At 40.9% G+C, this 18,638-nt stretch overlaps 1 protein-coding gene across 1 annotated transcript in view; it reads right to left on the reverse strand.

The window, feature by feature from the left end:
- The window catches only part of cdc23 (CDC23 (cell division cycle 23, yeast, homolog)), a 32,350-nt gene extending 15,573 nt beyond the window's left edge, over positions 1 to 16,777 (reverse strand). The window contains exons 1-8 of the mRNA XM_052014635.1: positions 16,608 to 16,777; positions 14,327 to 14,399; positions 11,902 to 12,039; positions 8,345 to 8,387; positions 6,438 to 6,543; positions 4,866 to 4,998; positions 4,205 to 4,382; positions 1,860 to 1,957 (exon numbers count right to left, since the gene is read on the reverse strand). Of these exons, the coding sequence (XP_051870595.1) occupies positions 1,860 to 1,957; positions 4,205 to 4,382; positions 4,866 to 4,998; positions 6,438 to 6,543; positions 8,345 to 8,387; positions 11,902 to 12,039; positions 14,327 to 14,399; positions 16,608 to 16,711 (873 nt within the window). The 5' untranslated portion in view covers positions 16,712 to 16,777. The remainder of the gene's footprint in view (positions 1 to 1,859; positions 1,958 to 4,204; positions 4,383 to 4,865; positions 4,999 to 6,437; positions 6,544 to 8,344; positions 8,388 to 11,901; positions 12,040 to 14,326; positions 14,400 to 16,607) is intronic.
- Between the last annotated feature and the right edge of the window lie 1,861 nt (positions 16,778 to 18,638).

The following is an 18,638-nucleotide window of genomic DNA, read 5'->3' on the forward strand; positions in this document are numbered from 1 at the left end:
AAGTACAACCTGAGATGACATTAAACGGTCCACATACTTTCACATCAAAGATAACTTAAAGAGAACAATATGATGCTCTGGGAAAATTGATGACTTGGTACTTCTACTCAGAAAAGGAAGGTACCCCAAATATTGCTCAAGATTCAACAAACCTCACACTTTGCCTTTAACTGAAACCAAGAATAGATGTGTTCATTACCAGTAGGTTTCTTTCAAGTCCTCCAGATCCTTTTCCCTCATTCCCTTGTTTGAACATTCCTGCTGCAGCCAACCATAGTTTTGACAAGAAACTGCACAACCCTCAAAAAGGAATCACCTATTACTTTGTATAAAGATTACTTATCAAAGCTCCTTTAATTCACAGTCTTGTTTCAAAGACTTGGAAAAAGTTGAATTCAACAGGCAAGATGAAATGTCTTTAACACTGGGGCAGGATTCCAGGACACCAAGAAGCCTTACTCAGTAAAAAAAGTGGGGATGGAACTCTCTGCTGGCTAGACACATGATTAGCACAAAAGAAGATGGTTTTGGTTATTGGGTCAAACCATCTCACTCCAAGTAGTTCCTCAGGGCAGTAGCTGGGCCCAATCATCTTCACCTATTTCATCTTTTAATGCCATCACCATAAGGTGAAAAGTGCTCACATTCACTAATGAATACAGTGTGTTCAGTTCCACTCACAAGCCCTCAGAAAATGAAGTAATCTATAGATGCAAGGCCTGGACAACATAAAGTAAGCTGAGACAATAATTACCTACAAAAAGAGAAAGTCTCACCACTAATTCCCATCTAACTAAACTCCTCATCAAACACTGATCCAAAATGCATTCAGATATTATTTTCCCCAAAACCCATCAGAATCCTGGGATTGGGGGTTCCTTCTGACCAGAAACGTGCAGCAGCCACGCAAGAACAAAACAGAGACTGGAGAGGATGGGTGAGTGAATCACTTTCTGACTCTAAGCCTTTCCACAACCTACAGGGCACAAGACACAAGCATAATGGAGTAATCATTACCTGCCTTGATGAGTGGAGCTCCAACACCACCAAACAAGTTCAATGTCATCAAGGCACAGGTCACTAGTCTGGCATTCCATTCACCACATTAAACATTCACTCCAATCATTAATGCACTGAGGCTGAATTTTGTTGCAGTTAAAAGAACTGCAGTCACTTGCCAAGTCTTCTCTGACAGCATCTCCCAAACCTGCAACCTTTACCATACAAGGGCATTGAAGTGTTTGGAAAATTATACTATCTGCAAGTTCTCTTCCAAGTTACACTTCACCCCAACTTGGAAATATATCTTCAATCCTTTATTGTCAGAGTCTCCTTACCCAAATGTGTTGCACAAGTATTTTCAATGCAGACTATGGTTCAAGGTGGCAGCACACTCGCCTTCTGAAGGACAATTGGGAATGGGCAATAAATGCTGAATATGTCCTGTGATGCCCATATCCCTTGTTCACGGCAAATATTGAGACCAATTAACTCAGCACAAACCTAGGACCTAAGCTAGTATTTAATGTATTTTATGGTTATTTGTGAAACTTGTAGAAGCTTTATCCATTAAAAGTCAGGAGAGCTAAGCAAAGCAAATAACTAAATTCTATAAACCTCAGATTTTGCCACATAGAAAACCGTTATGTTAGGAAAATTAGAGGATACAATTATTTTACAATATTGCTATCAGAATGGTCCAAAGTATTATGGAATTTTAAAAATTTGTAACATTTCTAGGCAAAAGCAGAAAACATTAAGTAGATTAATATTAGGTTTCTTCAATTACATAGGATGGAAATTAGTTGCTTACATTCTTAGACTTTTGAATGCTCTTAAACCAGTCTACTAAGTCTTACCCGAACATACAGGAGATTGGATAAAGTGTCCATATTCTCTATTCTATATGGATCTTGATTTCGTAACTCATTGAAAAGGGTTAAAGCTCTATCAATGTCTAAGGATTGCAGAAAAAGAAAAACAAAAATCAGCATTTTCTGAACTTATGATGTTAACACATATCCGTGAATGGAACATAAATCAAAAGAACCCTTCATCCAACAAGCACAGGACAGGGCATTGACATATTTTGTTCAGCAGAGTACAGTGATGGTTAAGACAATTTCATAAATCATAAAAATAAACCTATAAATGCTTATATCATCTCAATTCCACAACAAATACAGAAGTGCTCAATTTTTTAAAAAAGTATATTTATTCAAAAATTAATATGGAGTACTTTTAGCCTAATTTAGTTGTGCTTTATAAAAAGTGACCATTGTCTCCCAGTTGCCTTCACACACCCAGTAACATACTTTCAAAGAATTGTAGGGGCATCAGACTGTAGTAGCACAGAAACTCTTCAGCAACAGCAAATGTCAATGAAAGGATTTTAAACTTCAATTTTAGCCAGAAAATCAATTCGAGTGCTGAATATTTATTTGGCAAGGGCTAGTTTCTTTTGTTAAAAAACAATTTATCAAGAAACTTTAACAAGAACAGAAATTCTGAAAGAAATCAGCTAGTCAAGCAGCATTTGTAGAAAGAGAAATCAGTTTCTGGTCAGGGACCCTCCTCAGAATTGAAATGTTAACTGATTCCTCTTCCCACAGATGCTGCTCAACTGGCTGAGTTTCTGTTTCAGATTTTACTTGTTTTCCATATCAGGAAACTCTGACTGGAGCTTCAACACTATTTTGGCTCTTATTTTAAGCAGATAACTGCCTAAAAAGCACAATTCATCCAAAAGATCATTGAATATTAAGCATAAACTTTATTCAACCGAACTTGAGTTTCCATGATAATCTACACTTTTTTTTAGAAACTGTGTTAGAAACACACCCCACTGGTCTGAATTGATCAGTGCTGGGAATTGCTGCTAACTACATGTGATTAATGGCCTCCTGGAAGCAAGGAAACTAATCAGTAAGTTTGAAAAGGTCTGAGTGTATTATTTTAGTTTATTGAGAAATTGACTACCCCTTTCTTCAAAATATAAAAACTATATATCAAGTCATTTTTAATAATTTAAAAACAGGCTGCTCACTAATTAAACTGTTTATTTTCCTGTGCTAAACCCATTTTCAGCTGTAATTAATCAAACTTTAGTGAGCTGTTGTTCTTAAGTAAATCAGGAGACGCATTTTAAAGAAAAATCTGCAGTGATGTCACCAAATGGACTCAAAACGTAAATCATTCATCTCCTTCTTTAGGTAAATGGTAAATCTGTGCACGAACCACATCTGAACCTCTTCTCCAGCAGATCATATAAATTACGACTGGTTCAGATCAGGTAAGTAGAGGAAAGCTGCTCCCATTAGCATATGATTTCAAGGACCAGTCACAGATACAAAATATTGACCACAACATGTGAAAGGGAATGAGAGGATACAGTTCTTTTTAAAAAATAGATAGCAATTATTGTCTGGAACTCAGAATGTAGGCCTGTAGAATTTATCCAGACTTTAAAAAAGGAATTGGATAGGCACTTGGGAGCGCTTAATTTGTAGAACAATGAAGAAAGAGCAGGAGGATAGGACTGATAAGATTGTTTAACTAAGAACTGCTAATAGGCTGAATGGCATTCTCCTGGTTTTCTTTGAAATTCTTTTGATATTTTTGAAATTTCTTTGAAATTCTCCTGAAATGCATCCTCCTCAATAATTCCGCAATTTCAAGCTTCAATTCCTTTACAGAGATGCTGCTGCAGATAAAGTAATGGACCAGAAGCCGCCTGTGCCACATCACTAAAGAATATCTGGCGGGAGAAGGGGAGGTTGGTGGTTGGAAAGCACTTCACTATCTCCTTAGAGGCTACCAGGAACATAACTGCTGCCATGCCACACGAGTGGGGTAGAGTTCATATTTTTAGAAAATTTTCTGGCATCCTGCATTAGTAAGATGACATGCCAATCCAAAACTAGGCCCATTTATGGAATACCCCAAACTTGCACTTATTCTTTTTACTTACAAAATGATTTGTCAAGAAGGGTAAAGAATTTCAGGAAGTAACTGGGTTAGTTCAAGGTCAGTTACCAGTGACACCTAAATAATCTTACTGTTAACTTCCATAAAAGATTAACTTCTAGAAATGTTAGCTGAAAAAAAATAGGTTTTATAAATACAAATCTAAAATGAAGGACATCTCTCAATTGAACCTTACAATGCAAAAATGACATAACTGCAATCTAATACAAATACTGACCTCTAACATTGTGATAAGCCACAGCAATTTGAGAGATGATGTAAGTGCTTTTGGAAAAGCCAGCATCAATCAGGTTTTGATATTTCTGAAGAGCCTCTTCAATTAACTGCAGCTCTGTGTATATGTGAGCCAGGAAGAATTCTTTCATCCATGTACTGGGCAGAACCATGGGCTTGAGCTGGAAGAGAAAAGCAAAGGACAATTGGTAACAGCAATGTGCACAAGTGAACATTAAAGTCACTGCAGTCAGAACTTTGGTCTAACAAATACTTAATGGAAAAATAAAATCCATCTCTCTACCTTTTCTCAGAATAGTGAACATCCTCAAGAACAGGAAACTGTTGTAGGCAATCTTTGCAAAGGCAGAGATGCCAACTCCAGATCATCAGCTCAACTAGAGGCCTACCTTTTCTTTCAAGTACAGCTCAGAAGTGCATTGAGGGTAGTTCCATGCAATGCAAAGGTTTAACTCAACTTTTATTCACTTTTAAATCACCAACACTCCAGGACACAAATGTCCAATTTCATTCACTAATTATTAAGCCCAACTCCCAATAATCTAAAACTTACACTTCCTATGCTAAATATCCCATTGTAGAGAAACAAATAATTTATTTGCCACGGTAGAATCTCCAAAGAAAGAAAAAAATTAATCACCTACCATCTCCTTGTCAGTAATGAGGTTGCAGAGTTCGAGCCAAGCTCCCCAGTGCAGCGGCAGACTGTGTGTAGCTTCCACAAACACATCAATAGCTTCTTTGATCAAGTCCAGCTTTCGTAGAACTACTCCATACCTAACATACAAATTCTAACTGAATTTCATTGTGTATAACAGTGTCAAATCAATCTATACTTGCATCTAAATTTAAATTAACAATTTATTACAAATAGCATATGCTCCTGGTTACAACTAAAACTTACTTACATTGTTACCTAACAAGAGATGTTAGTGTGCAATTTTCAAGTCAGGCTTTTATATCTCAATGACCATGCTAAAGTGAATGTCTTCCCCAAATTCTCTCTACTCCCATCTCCACAGAAGGTACTGACTCTTGCTCGCACAAAAGTCACTAAACATTGCAGCCTCCAGCACTTCATCCAAGTGTGCACCCAATCACTTTCCCTTTTAATTCTCACAATGGTTAATTACTACTCACTTTATAGTCTTTATGTTAAGGAATAGCCATATGATTAGCAGGATAGGAGAAATTAATAGAAATACTCAGTCAATTTTATTACACTAATAATTTTAATTGGTATAATGGGAGATATTGCTGTGTTTTTCACTTGTACCTTGACACCAAAAGTTAAATTTCAGTGGGGTTGCTCTTTGGGTTCAGATAATTCATTCAAAAACACAAGGACAAAGGAAGCACAAAACAAGGAAGAGTAGCAGATAACATGATCCCAAAAGGACTGCTCAGTTATCAAACAGGATTATCTCCTACATCAATTCCACTTTCCTGCCTTACCCCCATACTCTGTTAGCAATTTTATTTATTTGATAATTCCAGACTTATCTCACCACGACCCTGACCAAGAATCATTTTCATACAGATTCTTTTAAGTCTGAAGAGAATCTACGTGACATCATGGCAAGTTTTCCATCCGCCTACACTTCTTTGTTCAAATCTTATGATTTACTGCTTAGATTTATCTGTTCTAGATCATTAACCTTTCTTGTATAGCTCTGCAATGTCATCTTTCAATCACCTCCGTTCAAAGATGAAAAGAACAATTCCCTCTAGTCTTTCCCCACACCTCAGCCCTCCAGCACTAGCTACCTGTCTTAAGGCTCCTCTAACCATCATCCCCACGGTCTTGAATGCCTTTCCAGAATTAAGCACAGAATCAGTTCAAAGCAATGCCCATTGAAAGCAAGACTTCAGCAAACTTGCAAACTATGGTTTTGGTTCAGTCCTATACTTTAAAAGCCACCTCACTATTTTGGAAAATTCCACTGAGAAGATAAATGCAAAATATTCCAATGATTTATTTTACGTCTTAAATTAATATCAATGAAATACAGTTTCATAATGGCATGGTTTCTATCCAAATTGTTAGTTTCCAGACAGTCACTAACCAATTTCAAAGTACAATGCATAGAGCAATACATGATTATTAAGATATGGGCAGTCCACACATTTATTCCACTCTTTTTTTGTAATATACTAAATCATGTGGAGATTAAATAGGATAACCTAATAGTAGAGACACAAAAACCGATACATACAAATATAGTCCAAATCCATCCAGCTCCCTGGCTTTGTGTTTTTTGCTCAGTTCCACTCTCAATTCCCTCAGAGACTCATTCTTCACTTGTCCTTTCTCCAAAGGGCCTGCCAAGCCAACAGAAGAGAAATATTTCAGTCTTAGCATTGCAAATACAGCTGTGATTCAGAGACCAACGTTTAGCAGACCAATAATGCTGCCATCTACATGCTCCCAGGCAGTTACATAAATAAAACTTCCACTCCACCATGATTTTCCAATATTGTAATTGATGTTACTACACCGGCACCGGTCTTAGAGCATGGACTATTTTCCCTGGAGCAAGAGCGTGAATGGAATCAGCACTAATTATAGCATTATAATGAGTAATTATAGCATTAGGAAGCACTACTGTAGTGTTGCTATGCTGGGAACCTGACATGAACCCCTGCACACTCCATTGACACGCTCACAGCAACGTGACACAGCTCACTGACATGAACCCCTGCACACTCCATGGCTCAAGTGTGCAGAAGCTGCCTATGAGGACGGAAGCAAGCAGTGTTGCTGCTCAGCGCTGAGATGTGGGGCTCGTGGCTGTACCCTGTCTGACACAGCCAGTGTGGGCCATTGCTGGGGACTAGCAGAAGCTGCTTTGATTTCTCTACAGCAACAAGCTCAATGGCATGCAACCAACATTGAGCTCATTACCAGAGAAATCTCTGGGCTGGGAACAGTTGTGCAGCCTAACAAAGATAGGGGGAGACAGCAGCTTCAATTGCATCCAACATGAGAGAGCCCAAAGGATCCAGGCAATCCTCGAGCAGATGCTGCCTATCCCCTGCAATGGTCTGCGTTCACTGTGCTGGCGAGGGTGGGGCCCTGAGCTCCACACCTGCACCGCTCACCGTGACCCACCCAACACCAGCCCTCAGAGACAACCACGCAATGTGATTCTTTGCTGAGGGAGGGCCAGCATAGGGGAGGGGTTCACATCAGGTACCCGGCACCCAGGTCTCTGCAAGGAGCTCAAGATACATCCATGTGAGTGTTCAGAATGCAGCACCAAGTGCGCCAAGACAAATCAGTGCTGTGCGGAGCAGAGGCAAATGGGATACCTGTGTACAAGTCTTCATAAATATTATTAAATTATCCAATGAGATATATTTAAGTTTAATCAACGTTCCTGAACAGGTTAGTACCTCTCCTGGAAATCAGTGAGATCAGTTCAGTTATTTTTTTAAACATAAAAAGAGATAAAGAATGATGTACAACTCCAAAAAATTACATTCATTATCTGCATGGTCAGATAACAAATCTAAAAAAACTGCAGATAAGTTACAGAGAAATAAAATCTTTAAAAAAGGGTTATTTTCAACTACATATTTAGTATTTTAATTTTTAAGATTAAATCTTCCTAGCAGCTCCACTGATGATTCAGCCTATTTATTCATGGAGGTGGCAAAGGGTATTAATTAAAGTCCCCTGGCTTCTTGCTTGGTCTGTACGGAGTTGATTAGATACAGCAGTTAACAAATATACAGCAGAATTCCAGGGGAATGGGAAGCAGGAAGAAAATATTAACCAAGACCCCAGCTGAAAGAGAGCCAAAGATTCTCCCACCATAATCAGAGGATGATCACATTCAATAGCTCTAATGTCCCACATGTTAAATAGCTAGTTTCTATCACACATAGAGTACAAGATGAATAATGAACAGTATACAGAAAAAAACCAATAGATTCCCGAGCCAGAAATGAAAGCCTTCAGATGAGCAGCAGAAAACATTGCAAAAGTATACTTTAAAATATATTTTAATACTGGTTAACAGGAAAACCTGGGGCCTTACATTGTTAATACAATAGCCAAAAAAAAAAATCACAGCTTAACCCTTTGGTGGTCAATTATTCATGTCAGCTTTTTGTTTACCTAAACTGTCCACTGTTTCGTCGTCCTTCTTCTTTTCTCCAGACTGGAACAAGAAAAATAAGTTTATCTTTTTGCAATCAGAGCTTGGAATTATAGCTACAATATGACAGAGACAATAGTTGGGATAATCTTCCCAATACACATATTATGTTTTAATCATTTAACCATTGCTTCCTGCTACAACTGAAAAGCTAGCTAAGCCACCTCAAAGGGCTGTTTACAGGCATTTTGGTATGGGTGTGGGGTGATATACAGGAAAAGCAGATTTCAGTCTAAAGGGCACCAGTTGGGTTTTTATAGTTGAACAATGCTTTTACTATTACCACCATTTTTAACGCAGATCTATATTAAACTGAATTCAAGTTCTTAAACAACAAAGCTTGAATTTGTGTCACTTTTTTTTTCTAGATTATTAGTACAGGCCTTTGATAACATAGTCACGTCCCTCTCATACCCAACTCTGACATGGCACTTCTGTGACACAATACTCCAAGATTACCTATATCTTGCTTAAGAACCTGATAGGTAGGAAAAAAGGAAGAGAAAAGAAATGGGAATAGTTGTCACAAAACAGTCAGAGGGGCTGATGTCATCTGTGAAGATGGATGCTTGGGGCAGGTTGTCTGCTTTCCTTCTTGGCAATATAAGAACGTAAATAAAGAACAAGCTTGCACTAACAAATGCCTTTCATATCCTCAAGTCACCTCAATGCGCATCATCACTAATACAGGTAGTTCTGCTGTAACGCGTGTTTCCATAATGCGAGTTGGATATAACACGATTGATGAATTAGGGAACACTATTTGTGTTACGTGGAATGAATTGGTCATAACGTGATTGGACCAGAGAACCACTTAGGAATTAACACGACTGAAGTTCGAGTTGGGAAAAGAGATTAGAGGCCGAACAAAAGAAATTAGAGACTGAACAAAAGATAACTCAGATGAAGATAGAGGCTGATCTAGCAATGAAGCAGATGGAATTGAAGAGGATGGAGCTGGATAACGAGAAGAAAAAGAGGCAGCATGAGTTACAAATGAAGCGTAGGAGTTCGGAATCTGATTCTGATGATGGTTTTTCAGCCAGCAGGGAGGTTCGATTAGTCCCTCCTTTTGAAGAAGATCAGGTTGATCAGTATTTCCAACATTTTGAAAAGGTTGCTGTGAGTTCAAACTGGCCAAGGAAAGGATGGGCTCTTATGGTACAGAGTGTGATTAAAGGTAAAGCTCAAAAAGCTTATTCTGCTTTGTCTGCTGAGGATGCAGCTGATTATACCAAGGTAAAACAAGCTATTTTGAAGGCTTATGAATTGGTACCTGAGGCTTATAGACAAAAATTCAGAGACTTGAGGAAATCTGCAGATCAGACTTATATGGAATTTACCAATGGAAAGAGAATGTGTTTTGAACGATGGTGCCTGGCTAAAAATGTAGATGGGGATTTTGATAAATTGAAAGAATTGATACTAGTGGAAGACTTTAAAAGATGTGTTCCAGCTGAATTAACAACATATTTAAATGAAAAGGCAGTGGAAACTTTACAAGAAACTGCTAGGTTGGCAGATGATTATGCTTTAACCCATAAATCCAAATGGGGACAACCTAAAACCTTTCAAAAGAGTTACAAAGACAATCCAGGTAAACCGGAGATTAAATTGGGAGGTAATCAAAATGGAAAAGATTTTTGAGGGAGGTCTGATAAATTCTTTTTAATTGGCGTGTGTGTGTGTGACAAAGTCCAAAACTCCCAGTTCCGGAATGGTTCTTAAAGTTCAGTTCCGCAAGCCATAAGGTGAAACATGAGCAAGGGCTTCTTCAACAACCACCGTTGTCTGAAGATAAGACATAGACGTAGAGAAACATAGAGAGAGTACATATGAAATCCAAATGTTCCACGATAGAACCCAAACGACACTTCAGTGTTTACTCGGTAGTGACTTCCTCACCGCGAAAAGCATCCGAACCGTGGTCGTCCACACACAAATACCTGTTTCCCTCTACAGGTCAGCAACAAAGTGAACTCCACCGGATTACTTCCAACTTCCATACATGGATTTCAGTGGCAAACACAGTTATTGTTTCTCATCCATCAATAGAGAAAACAAGCAGGTTGGTGTCTCTCTCCCTTCTCTCTCTCTCTCCTTCTTCTGACTTCTTCAACAACGTCATTACATCCTTTATCTTCTATTGACGTAAGCACGCCCCACACACACATACACACACACTCTCTATCTTAAAGGGACTTTCACTGAGTCCGTAACACTTTGGAAATTGACAAGCAGGAAAACAGCTGTCTTGGAAATCAGACACCATTGCCCCCTAAAGACAGAGGCTGCTAGTTTCACTGCAGGAGACCATTGGAAATTGACAAGCAATCACTTCTATGGATACTTATGCAAGGATGCTCCATTAAATAATGTAACATACAGCCTTTAACACTTATAGCTTGCAGCAACAAAATAAACTTATACCCATTAAAAACACCTTTGTTTTTGAAAACCCTGCAGGAAAAATAACGTGGTCTGAAACTCCCTTTTCCCATTGACACAATTGTTTCTATAATGCAATTTTCTATCACACGAGGTCTCTTTGGAACACAACTATCACGGTATAGCAGAACTACTTGTATATGCTTTTGACCTATATGGGTCATCCCCAGGTTACGGCAGGGTTCTACTCCTGGGAACTGTTTGTAACCCGAGCAGTTTGCAAGTCAGAAGTCCAACAACGGACCAAGTTCCCACACGACAGAAGATGTCTGCAGCCCCAAAACAGCCTGTAAGTCCATAATGCTGATCTGCCAAACATTCGTTTGTATGGCATTCGTAAGCTAGGGAGGATCTCTAGTCACCGCTGTGATGTTGGCAGAATATGATAAAGCTGATATTTGAGTGTGGGATAAGGAAATTTGAAAGTCCATGCAACTAAACAAATAAAAAGAAAAATTCTCAGAGATCCCAAGGATGGAAATTAAGTGGGGGTTCACTGTGGATTACTGGCACATTAAAATACTCATTCTCAATATGGTGTTGGCAGGTCTGTGCACAACTCTCTGTTCTCTCTTTTTAAGATGTCCCATGGACCAGGATAATTAAAAAAGTAGAAATAATAAAGGAGGCAACCTTCCATTAGGTTTTACTTCCTTTGTGGAAATCAAGCATTCACTGTTAGTATCTCCAGTAAGGCAACACAGCATATCCCTGTACACAAGAAAGTTATGCACCCCTGATTATTGCCAATTTCTGTGACAATCAGGGCTTTTGTCAGGACGGTGAGAGGAAGTGGAGAGAGAAAGCAGGATGGAGGAGAGAAGAGGGTCCCTTCTATTACAAAAGACAATGACATTTCTGCTGGATTTTGGAAAATGACACGCATTAGGATTGCATCCAGTTAAAAAAAAACCCAGGCTGTGAAATTTTTCCGATGAGTCTGGAGAAATCGATGTGAGACAAGCACCAGAAATAGAAAAACAATAGCTAACCCACCAAAAGACCCAGTCACCTTTACAATGTCAAAGCAGGTTTGCAGCAATCCCATTATCAGTGAAGGTACCCTTACCAGATATCTGGAATACATATACAGGAAGTAAGCTTTCTGACTCTGACAGCCTTTGAGAAAATATGCAGCTCGGTCATACTCCTTCAAATCAAAATACGATTTGGCCAAAGTGTAGGCATCTAAATCCGCCAGGTCTTCCTAAGTACAAACAAGATTTTATTAAAGATGTACCAAACGGAAACATAAAATCTATTATAAAATGCAGGCATAGCCCCCATCCTGTATCTGAACGGTACTCAATAGATTTTCATCCTCAGGGTTTTGTTAATGGAAAGAATAAATCGAACAGGGGTTCACCTTGATGTCCTCTCCTCCCCTCCTCCATCCTTTATTCCATGGTCCACTGCCCTCTCCCACTGGATTCCTTCTTCTTCAGCCCTTTGCCTCTTCTACCTACCACCTCTCAGCTTCTTACATCTGCCCCTCCTCCCCTCCCCCTCTCACTGGGACTCACCCATCACCTGCCTGTGTGTGCTCCTCCCTCTCCCCCCACCTTTATATTCTGGCTTCTGCCCTCTTCCTTTCCAGTCCTGAAGAAGGGTCTCGGCCTGAAACATCGACTGTTTATTTCCCTCCATAGATGCTGCCCGACCTTCTGAGTTCCTCCAGCACTTTCTGTGTATTGCTCCAGATTCCTGCATCTGCAGAAGTTCTTGTGTCAGGGGTTTTAATACCAACCTTTCCTCAAACCCAGCTCCAAGGTAGACAAGTGTAAATTGTAGTCAAATATCTTACTAGAACTTTCATTCCATGAAAATTGTGGTTCTCCTGTCTAAATAAAATCAGTCTGTGTACCTGCAGTTAGAGTCCTACAGCATAGCAACACGCTGCTCAGCCCACCACATCCGCGCCAATCACTGCATCTCTACTAATCCTGTTTACCCATTTTAGGCCCATAGCCTTTTATGCCTTGGTGATTCAAGTACTCGTCTAGACAGTTCTTAAATATTGTGAGAGTTTCTGCCTCCACTACCCTCTCAGGTATATTCCAGATTTCAACCATTCTATGTGAAAAAAGTTCCCTTCAGATCCCCATTAAACCTCCTCTCTCTCACCTTAAACCTATGCCTCTTATCCTAGATATCCCCAGCATGGGGGAGAAAGATTCTTGCTCTCTACCATATCAGAATTTTTTATAATTTTGTTTACTTCCATCAGGTCACTCCTTAGCCTCCTCTGCTCAAAGTTAAACAAACCCAGTCTATCCAACCTCCAATTCAGCAACATCCCAGTGACTAAATAAGAGACTGCAGATGCTGGAATCTGGAGCAAAAAAACCTGATAGAGCCACAGAGTCATAAAGCAATAGAGCATGGATACAGGTCCTTCGGCCCAATCAGTCCATGCTGACTACAGCGCCCACTCAGCTAGGTGATGCAGGGTCTTGACTCGAAACATTGACTGTCCATCTGCCTCCAATGAGTAGCTACAGCAATTTGTTTTGTGCTTAACATCTTAGGGAATCTTCTCTGTACCCTCTCCATCAGAATCACATGCTTCCTATAATGTAGCCACCAGAATTGCACACAAAACTCCAAGCGTGGCCTCATCACTGTTTTATAAAGTTATAACATGACATCCCAGCTGCTATATTCAATGCCACGGCCAATGTAGGCAAGAACATAGAACAGTACAGCACAGTACAGGCCCTTTGGCCCACAATGTTGTGCCGACATAGCTATTCCCTCCTACCTAAAGAATGCCCATATCCCTCCATTTTCCTCTCATTCATATGCCCATCCAAGCCCCTCTTAAAAGCCTCCAATGAATTTGCCTCCACCACCCTATCAGGCAATGCATTCCAGGCATCCACCACTCTCTGAGTAAAAAACTTACCCCTCACGTCTCTTCTGAACCTACCCCCTCTCACCTTAAATGCATGCCCTCTGGTATTGAATCGCTCAATAATGGGAAAAAGATATTGCTTGTCCACCCTATCTACGCCCCCTCATAATTTTATACACTTCCAACAGATCACTGCTCCAGAGGAAAGAGCCCAAGTTTGTCCAGCCTCTCCTGATAGCACATGCCCTCTAATCCAGCCAGCATCCTCTCTAATCCCTTAGAATTCTTCAGCACCCTCTCCACCTGCACGGCCACTTTCAAAGATTTATGGACTATTTGTCAACACCCCTTAGGGCCTAACCATTCACTGTATATGTCCTACTTTTGTTTGCCCTCCCAAAATGCATCAACTCACAGCTGTGAGGATTAAATTCCATCTGCCCATGCTCCACCCAACTTTCCAGCTAACCTATATCATGCTGTAGCCTTTAATGCCTCCGTTTCCCCAAAGCAAATTCCAAGACACAGGTGTAATTTGTGGTCAAATATATTATTACACCCTTTGTTCCATGAAATATGTGCTTCTCCTATCTAAAGAAATTCAATCTGCACATCTCTTTTAAACAAAAGACCATCATACCTCTGATAACGGAGGGACAGGAGGCAGCTCGTCCTTTGGAAGAGGATCCAAGGAGAAGGCCAACTCTGAAGCCCTGGTCGAATGACATCAGAATGTATCAAATCCAGAGCTTGCAACACCATGTAGCACACACATATTAACACAACAACTTTTGCTTGCAGACAGTTTGAAGGATCAGAAAACACTGTTCATTTTGAGATGCATTCCCTTTCACCCTTCAGGACTGCAGAAACTTTTTAACTCTTTGTAATACAAATATTTAAATTTTCTCTCTTGCCTGGATTGAAGGACCACTGCCACTGTTAATTCCATATAGATATAATATCTGGTAATATTACTCTGCACATTCACTATTGTGAGCTGCTCACTGGGATTTACATAACTCCACTCATGTAACATTCCACTGAAACACTGTACAGCAGAAGAATAAATTACCTGACTGAGTCACATGTGCTATACACAGTATAGACAGGATTCCTGCTGGATACATAAATCTAGTATCTTAATGCAGATAATGAACTTAACAAGATTCTGACCCATATTTGCACCCCAATATTGACAAAAAAAAGATTGTGATCTGACCAGAATCCCCAAATAACCTTAAACCTGGGTATAAGGTGAGCAGAAAACTAATGCAATGAAATCATTCATATAGAAAGAGATTGCGCTACATTTGCAAGGGTGGTTGAGAATGCAAGAAATACAAGCAGTACGCTACTTGGCCCCATTAGCTGGCTCAGCCATTCAACAAGATCTTTGACATCAACACCATTTTCCTGTCCTTTCCCTCATTCCTTGATTCCTCTATCATCCAGAAATGTATCGGTCTCAGTCTTGAATGTAATCTATGACTTATTCTTTTTGATGCTAGAATCTGGAGCAAAAAACAAACTGCTGGAGGAACACTGTGTAGAACAGCATCTGTGGGGGGAAAAGGAATTGTCAATGTTTCAGGTCGAGACCCTGCATCATGCTCTCCGATTTATTCTTCACAGTCTCTAGTATAGTGAATTCCAAAAGTTCATGACCCTTTGACTGAAGAATTCTCCACATTTCTAAATCCTACCACTTATTTTGAGACGGTGATCCCTACTTCTAGGTTCCTCAGACAGGGGACAAATCCTCCCCATATCCACCTTGTCAACTCCTCTAAGAATTTGTCACTAGCTAATATTAAAAAAGTTCACCCACAACAGACAATACAAACATCTTTGAAGTGAAGGAACATTCCACAAGCACTCACCACAACTTCACAAATTTATAAATTGATTACTTATACCTGTATTTGGCAGACAAATCTATAGCCCAATTCTGTACACTAACAAGCAGAAGGCTAGCGCTTATATGTTGCATCAGCACAGGGTAGTTTGTAAGCAGTTAACGAAGAACAGACTAGAGTTCGTCAGCATGACAGAAATGAAAAATGTAATCTAAAAGGGATGAGGCAAATTGAAAATATTTTTATATGATTTTGTGTTTACGTATAAGGTAAGTGGAGAATTGGTGAATGCCCAGAGTTGGGGTCCAACAGACATCAGTGGATCACACTTTTGTCACATCTGAAGGATATTACCTCCAACAGTGCAGCATTCCCAATGACCCTGGACCAAGGTGCTTTAAGTTCCTCAAGGGAAAAGATGTATTCCCACCCAGCAGATCAGGTCTCCAGTCACCTTGGATCCCTCTGTCACTGAATCAGAACCTGACTCTGTGCCTAGATCAGGACCTTTCTTACTTATCAGATTCAACATCTGAAGTTTCCACTTATCACCCTCCAGTCTCTGTCTCTAACTCTTCCCTTCCCCCCACCCCCACCAAGTTGCATCTGCACCCTTTTTGTCCTCTCTCCTCATCTGTTTCTACCCATCACCCACCATCCAGTGCCTCCCCAACTCCATTCCCCTCCCCAACCTGGCTCCATCTGCTCACCAACCCCCTCCTCACCTGGTTCCACCTACTAGCCCCTGCCTCACCCCTTTAGACTGACTATTTCCCCTCAGTCCTGACGCAGTCTCGACCCAAAACCTCCACTACCCCCTTCCCAGCCCCAGATGCTGTTCGACCCACTGAGTTTCTCCAGCAGATGCTCCGGATTCTAGCATCTGCAGCGTCTCCGGTTAGCGCTGTTGTTCCTGGCTCGGTGCAGCCACTGCTGTGCATCGGGCAGCTCGCCGACCTCCCCGAGGTGCCGGCAGGGGTCCCCCCCCCAGGCAGCGCAGCATCCAGGGGAGGCGACTGGGCGCCACACGGCGGAGGACGGAGCCCTGCCTCCGGTACTCACCACTTGGCGCTCTGCAGCAGGCCGCGCTCCCGGCACAGCCCGCTCACCGCCATCAGGCCGCGCTTCACCTCCTTCAGCTCCGGGAACTCGTTCGCCGCCGCCATCTTTCCTCGCAGCCAATCGCAGCGCCCCTTCCTTGGCACCGGCCGAGCTGCCGCTCACCTACCAGCAACCGCTCCGCCGATTGGCCCCGGCGCTTTCGGCCCTGGAGCACGTGGGGAAATAATTGACAGCTGTCAATCACCGGCCCCAAGGCCGCCGCTTCGCACGCTGCGCAAGTTTGATCACGGGAAAGGTGAAAGGACAGACTGTACTATTACTGTTCATAATATTAATTAAGCAACAGTAAATACATACGCGAAAAATATCAACAAATAAATTACTTATCAACGAGTTATCCTCGTTGTCATAGGTGTTGCCTCATGGTGAGGCACCTACAGTACTTGGTTAAAAATACACGATACAAACCGAGGTTATAGACTGGAGCAAATAACAAACTGTTGGAGGAACTCAGCGGGTTAAGCAGCATTTGTGGAGGCAAAGGGATGGTCGATGTTTCGGGCTGAAATCCTGTATCAGAACTCGTCCCTTTGCCACTACAGATGCTGCTTCACCTGAGTTCCTCCAGCAGTTTGTCGCTTTTTGCTCCAGATTCCAGCACCTTCAGTCTCTTATGTCTGAGGTTATAGACTAACTGTCCCTTCAATTTAGCCTGCTGCAATATCACGCGAACATTCTACTGTAATTAAAGCAGTTATTGCAAGTCTCCACTTTTTTTTATTTAGAACCAAACGTTCTGTTAAAGTAAGTTCAGATTTCTGAAGTATTGCTATACAATTTTCATTGAAAGAATCAACTAACTTGTCAGCTTTTCACAAATGTTGAAAATTGCAGTTAGGAGTGAGAGACCTGTGGGCTGCATTCTAAAGTGGATAATGTTAGTATAGTAATGAAGTTATTAGAATTTCATTAGATTTTCGAAAGGTCTCTGATAAGCTGCCCACAGTAGGCCAGTAATACAGTTAGAGAATGCAGGGGATTAAGTTGCAGAATGGCTTTGGGATAGAAAGCAAAGAGTGGGGGTAAAGGGTGACTATTTGCAATTTAAGAAAATGGGTAATGATGATCCACAAGAATTAGTGTGCTGTCCGTAATTTACATTAATAATTTAGATACTGGAATCAAAAACACTATTTCTAAATTTGCAAAACTTACCAATGGAGAGAAGGTGATGGTTGGGATACATACAATAGCGAGGAAGACGACATCAAATTACAGGAGGATGGTAATAAAAGTAGAAAGGGCAAATATTCGGTGCTTGAATTCAACACAGATAACTGCGAGATAGTGCATTTTGGTAGTAATGTTATGAAAAATATACAGAAGTATTGGAGAGGCTGCAAAGAATTAAAAGTAATGTAAGGGTTTTCATTATCAGGAAAGGATAAACAGACTGGAGCAAATTTGTATTCTGCTGTGGGAAGGCAACTTCACCATCACTGCTGTTAAAGAGGCAGTTGGCAGCCAAATCCTCGCAATGTAAAAGATGTTATGTACAAAAATGCTCTGCTCCAATTCATCAATGTCTATGGCTCAGCTCTGAAGAACGAGCAGTTGACTGCCTTCCAGTGGCTCCCACTGCTGCTGGTGATGTTCCAGACAGTCATCCTGGGCAATGAGTTCATCTGCATCACTGATGCGGCTGGATGATCCAGCAGAACTGATAGCAAACTGGACGTCACCTCCAGATTCCCAAATGAAAAGGTGCCAACTAAACGGCATCTTCAGCAACCCTGCAGAAGCAGCCCTAGGAGATAACTATGGCATGGATGAGGGTTTCAGCTGCAGATAAGCAGAGGTAGAAGTGCATCAGGTGAGGTAAGGCTGGAAATATGTTGTCTCAACGATCATGTAGGTATCTGACGAGATGCACAAATTGGGATCAAACATGACTACAAACAGGCAGGCTCAGTGGTTTCTATTTCATGTGCCCAGGTTGCTCAGTGTTCAGTGGTAATTACTTGTCGGCCT

Source organism: Pristis pectinata, chromosome 4 (genome assembly GCF_009764475.1).
Source record: "Pristis pectinata isolate sPriPec2 chromosome 4, sPriPec2.1.pri, whole genome shotgun sequence".
In the NCBI taxonomy this organism is placed as follows: Eukaryota; Metazoa; Chordata; class Chondrichthyes; order Rhinopristiformes; family Pristidae; genus Pristis; species Pristis pectinata.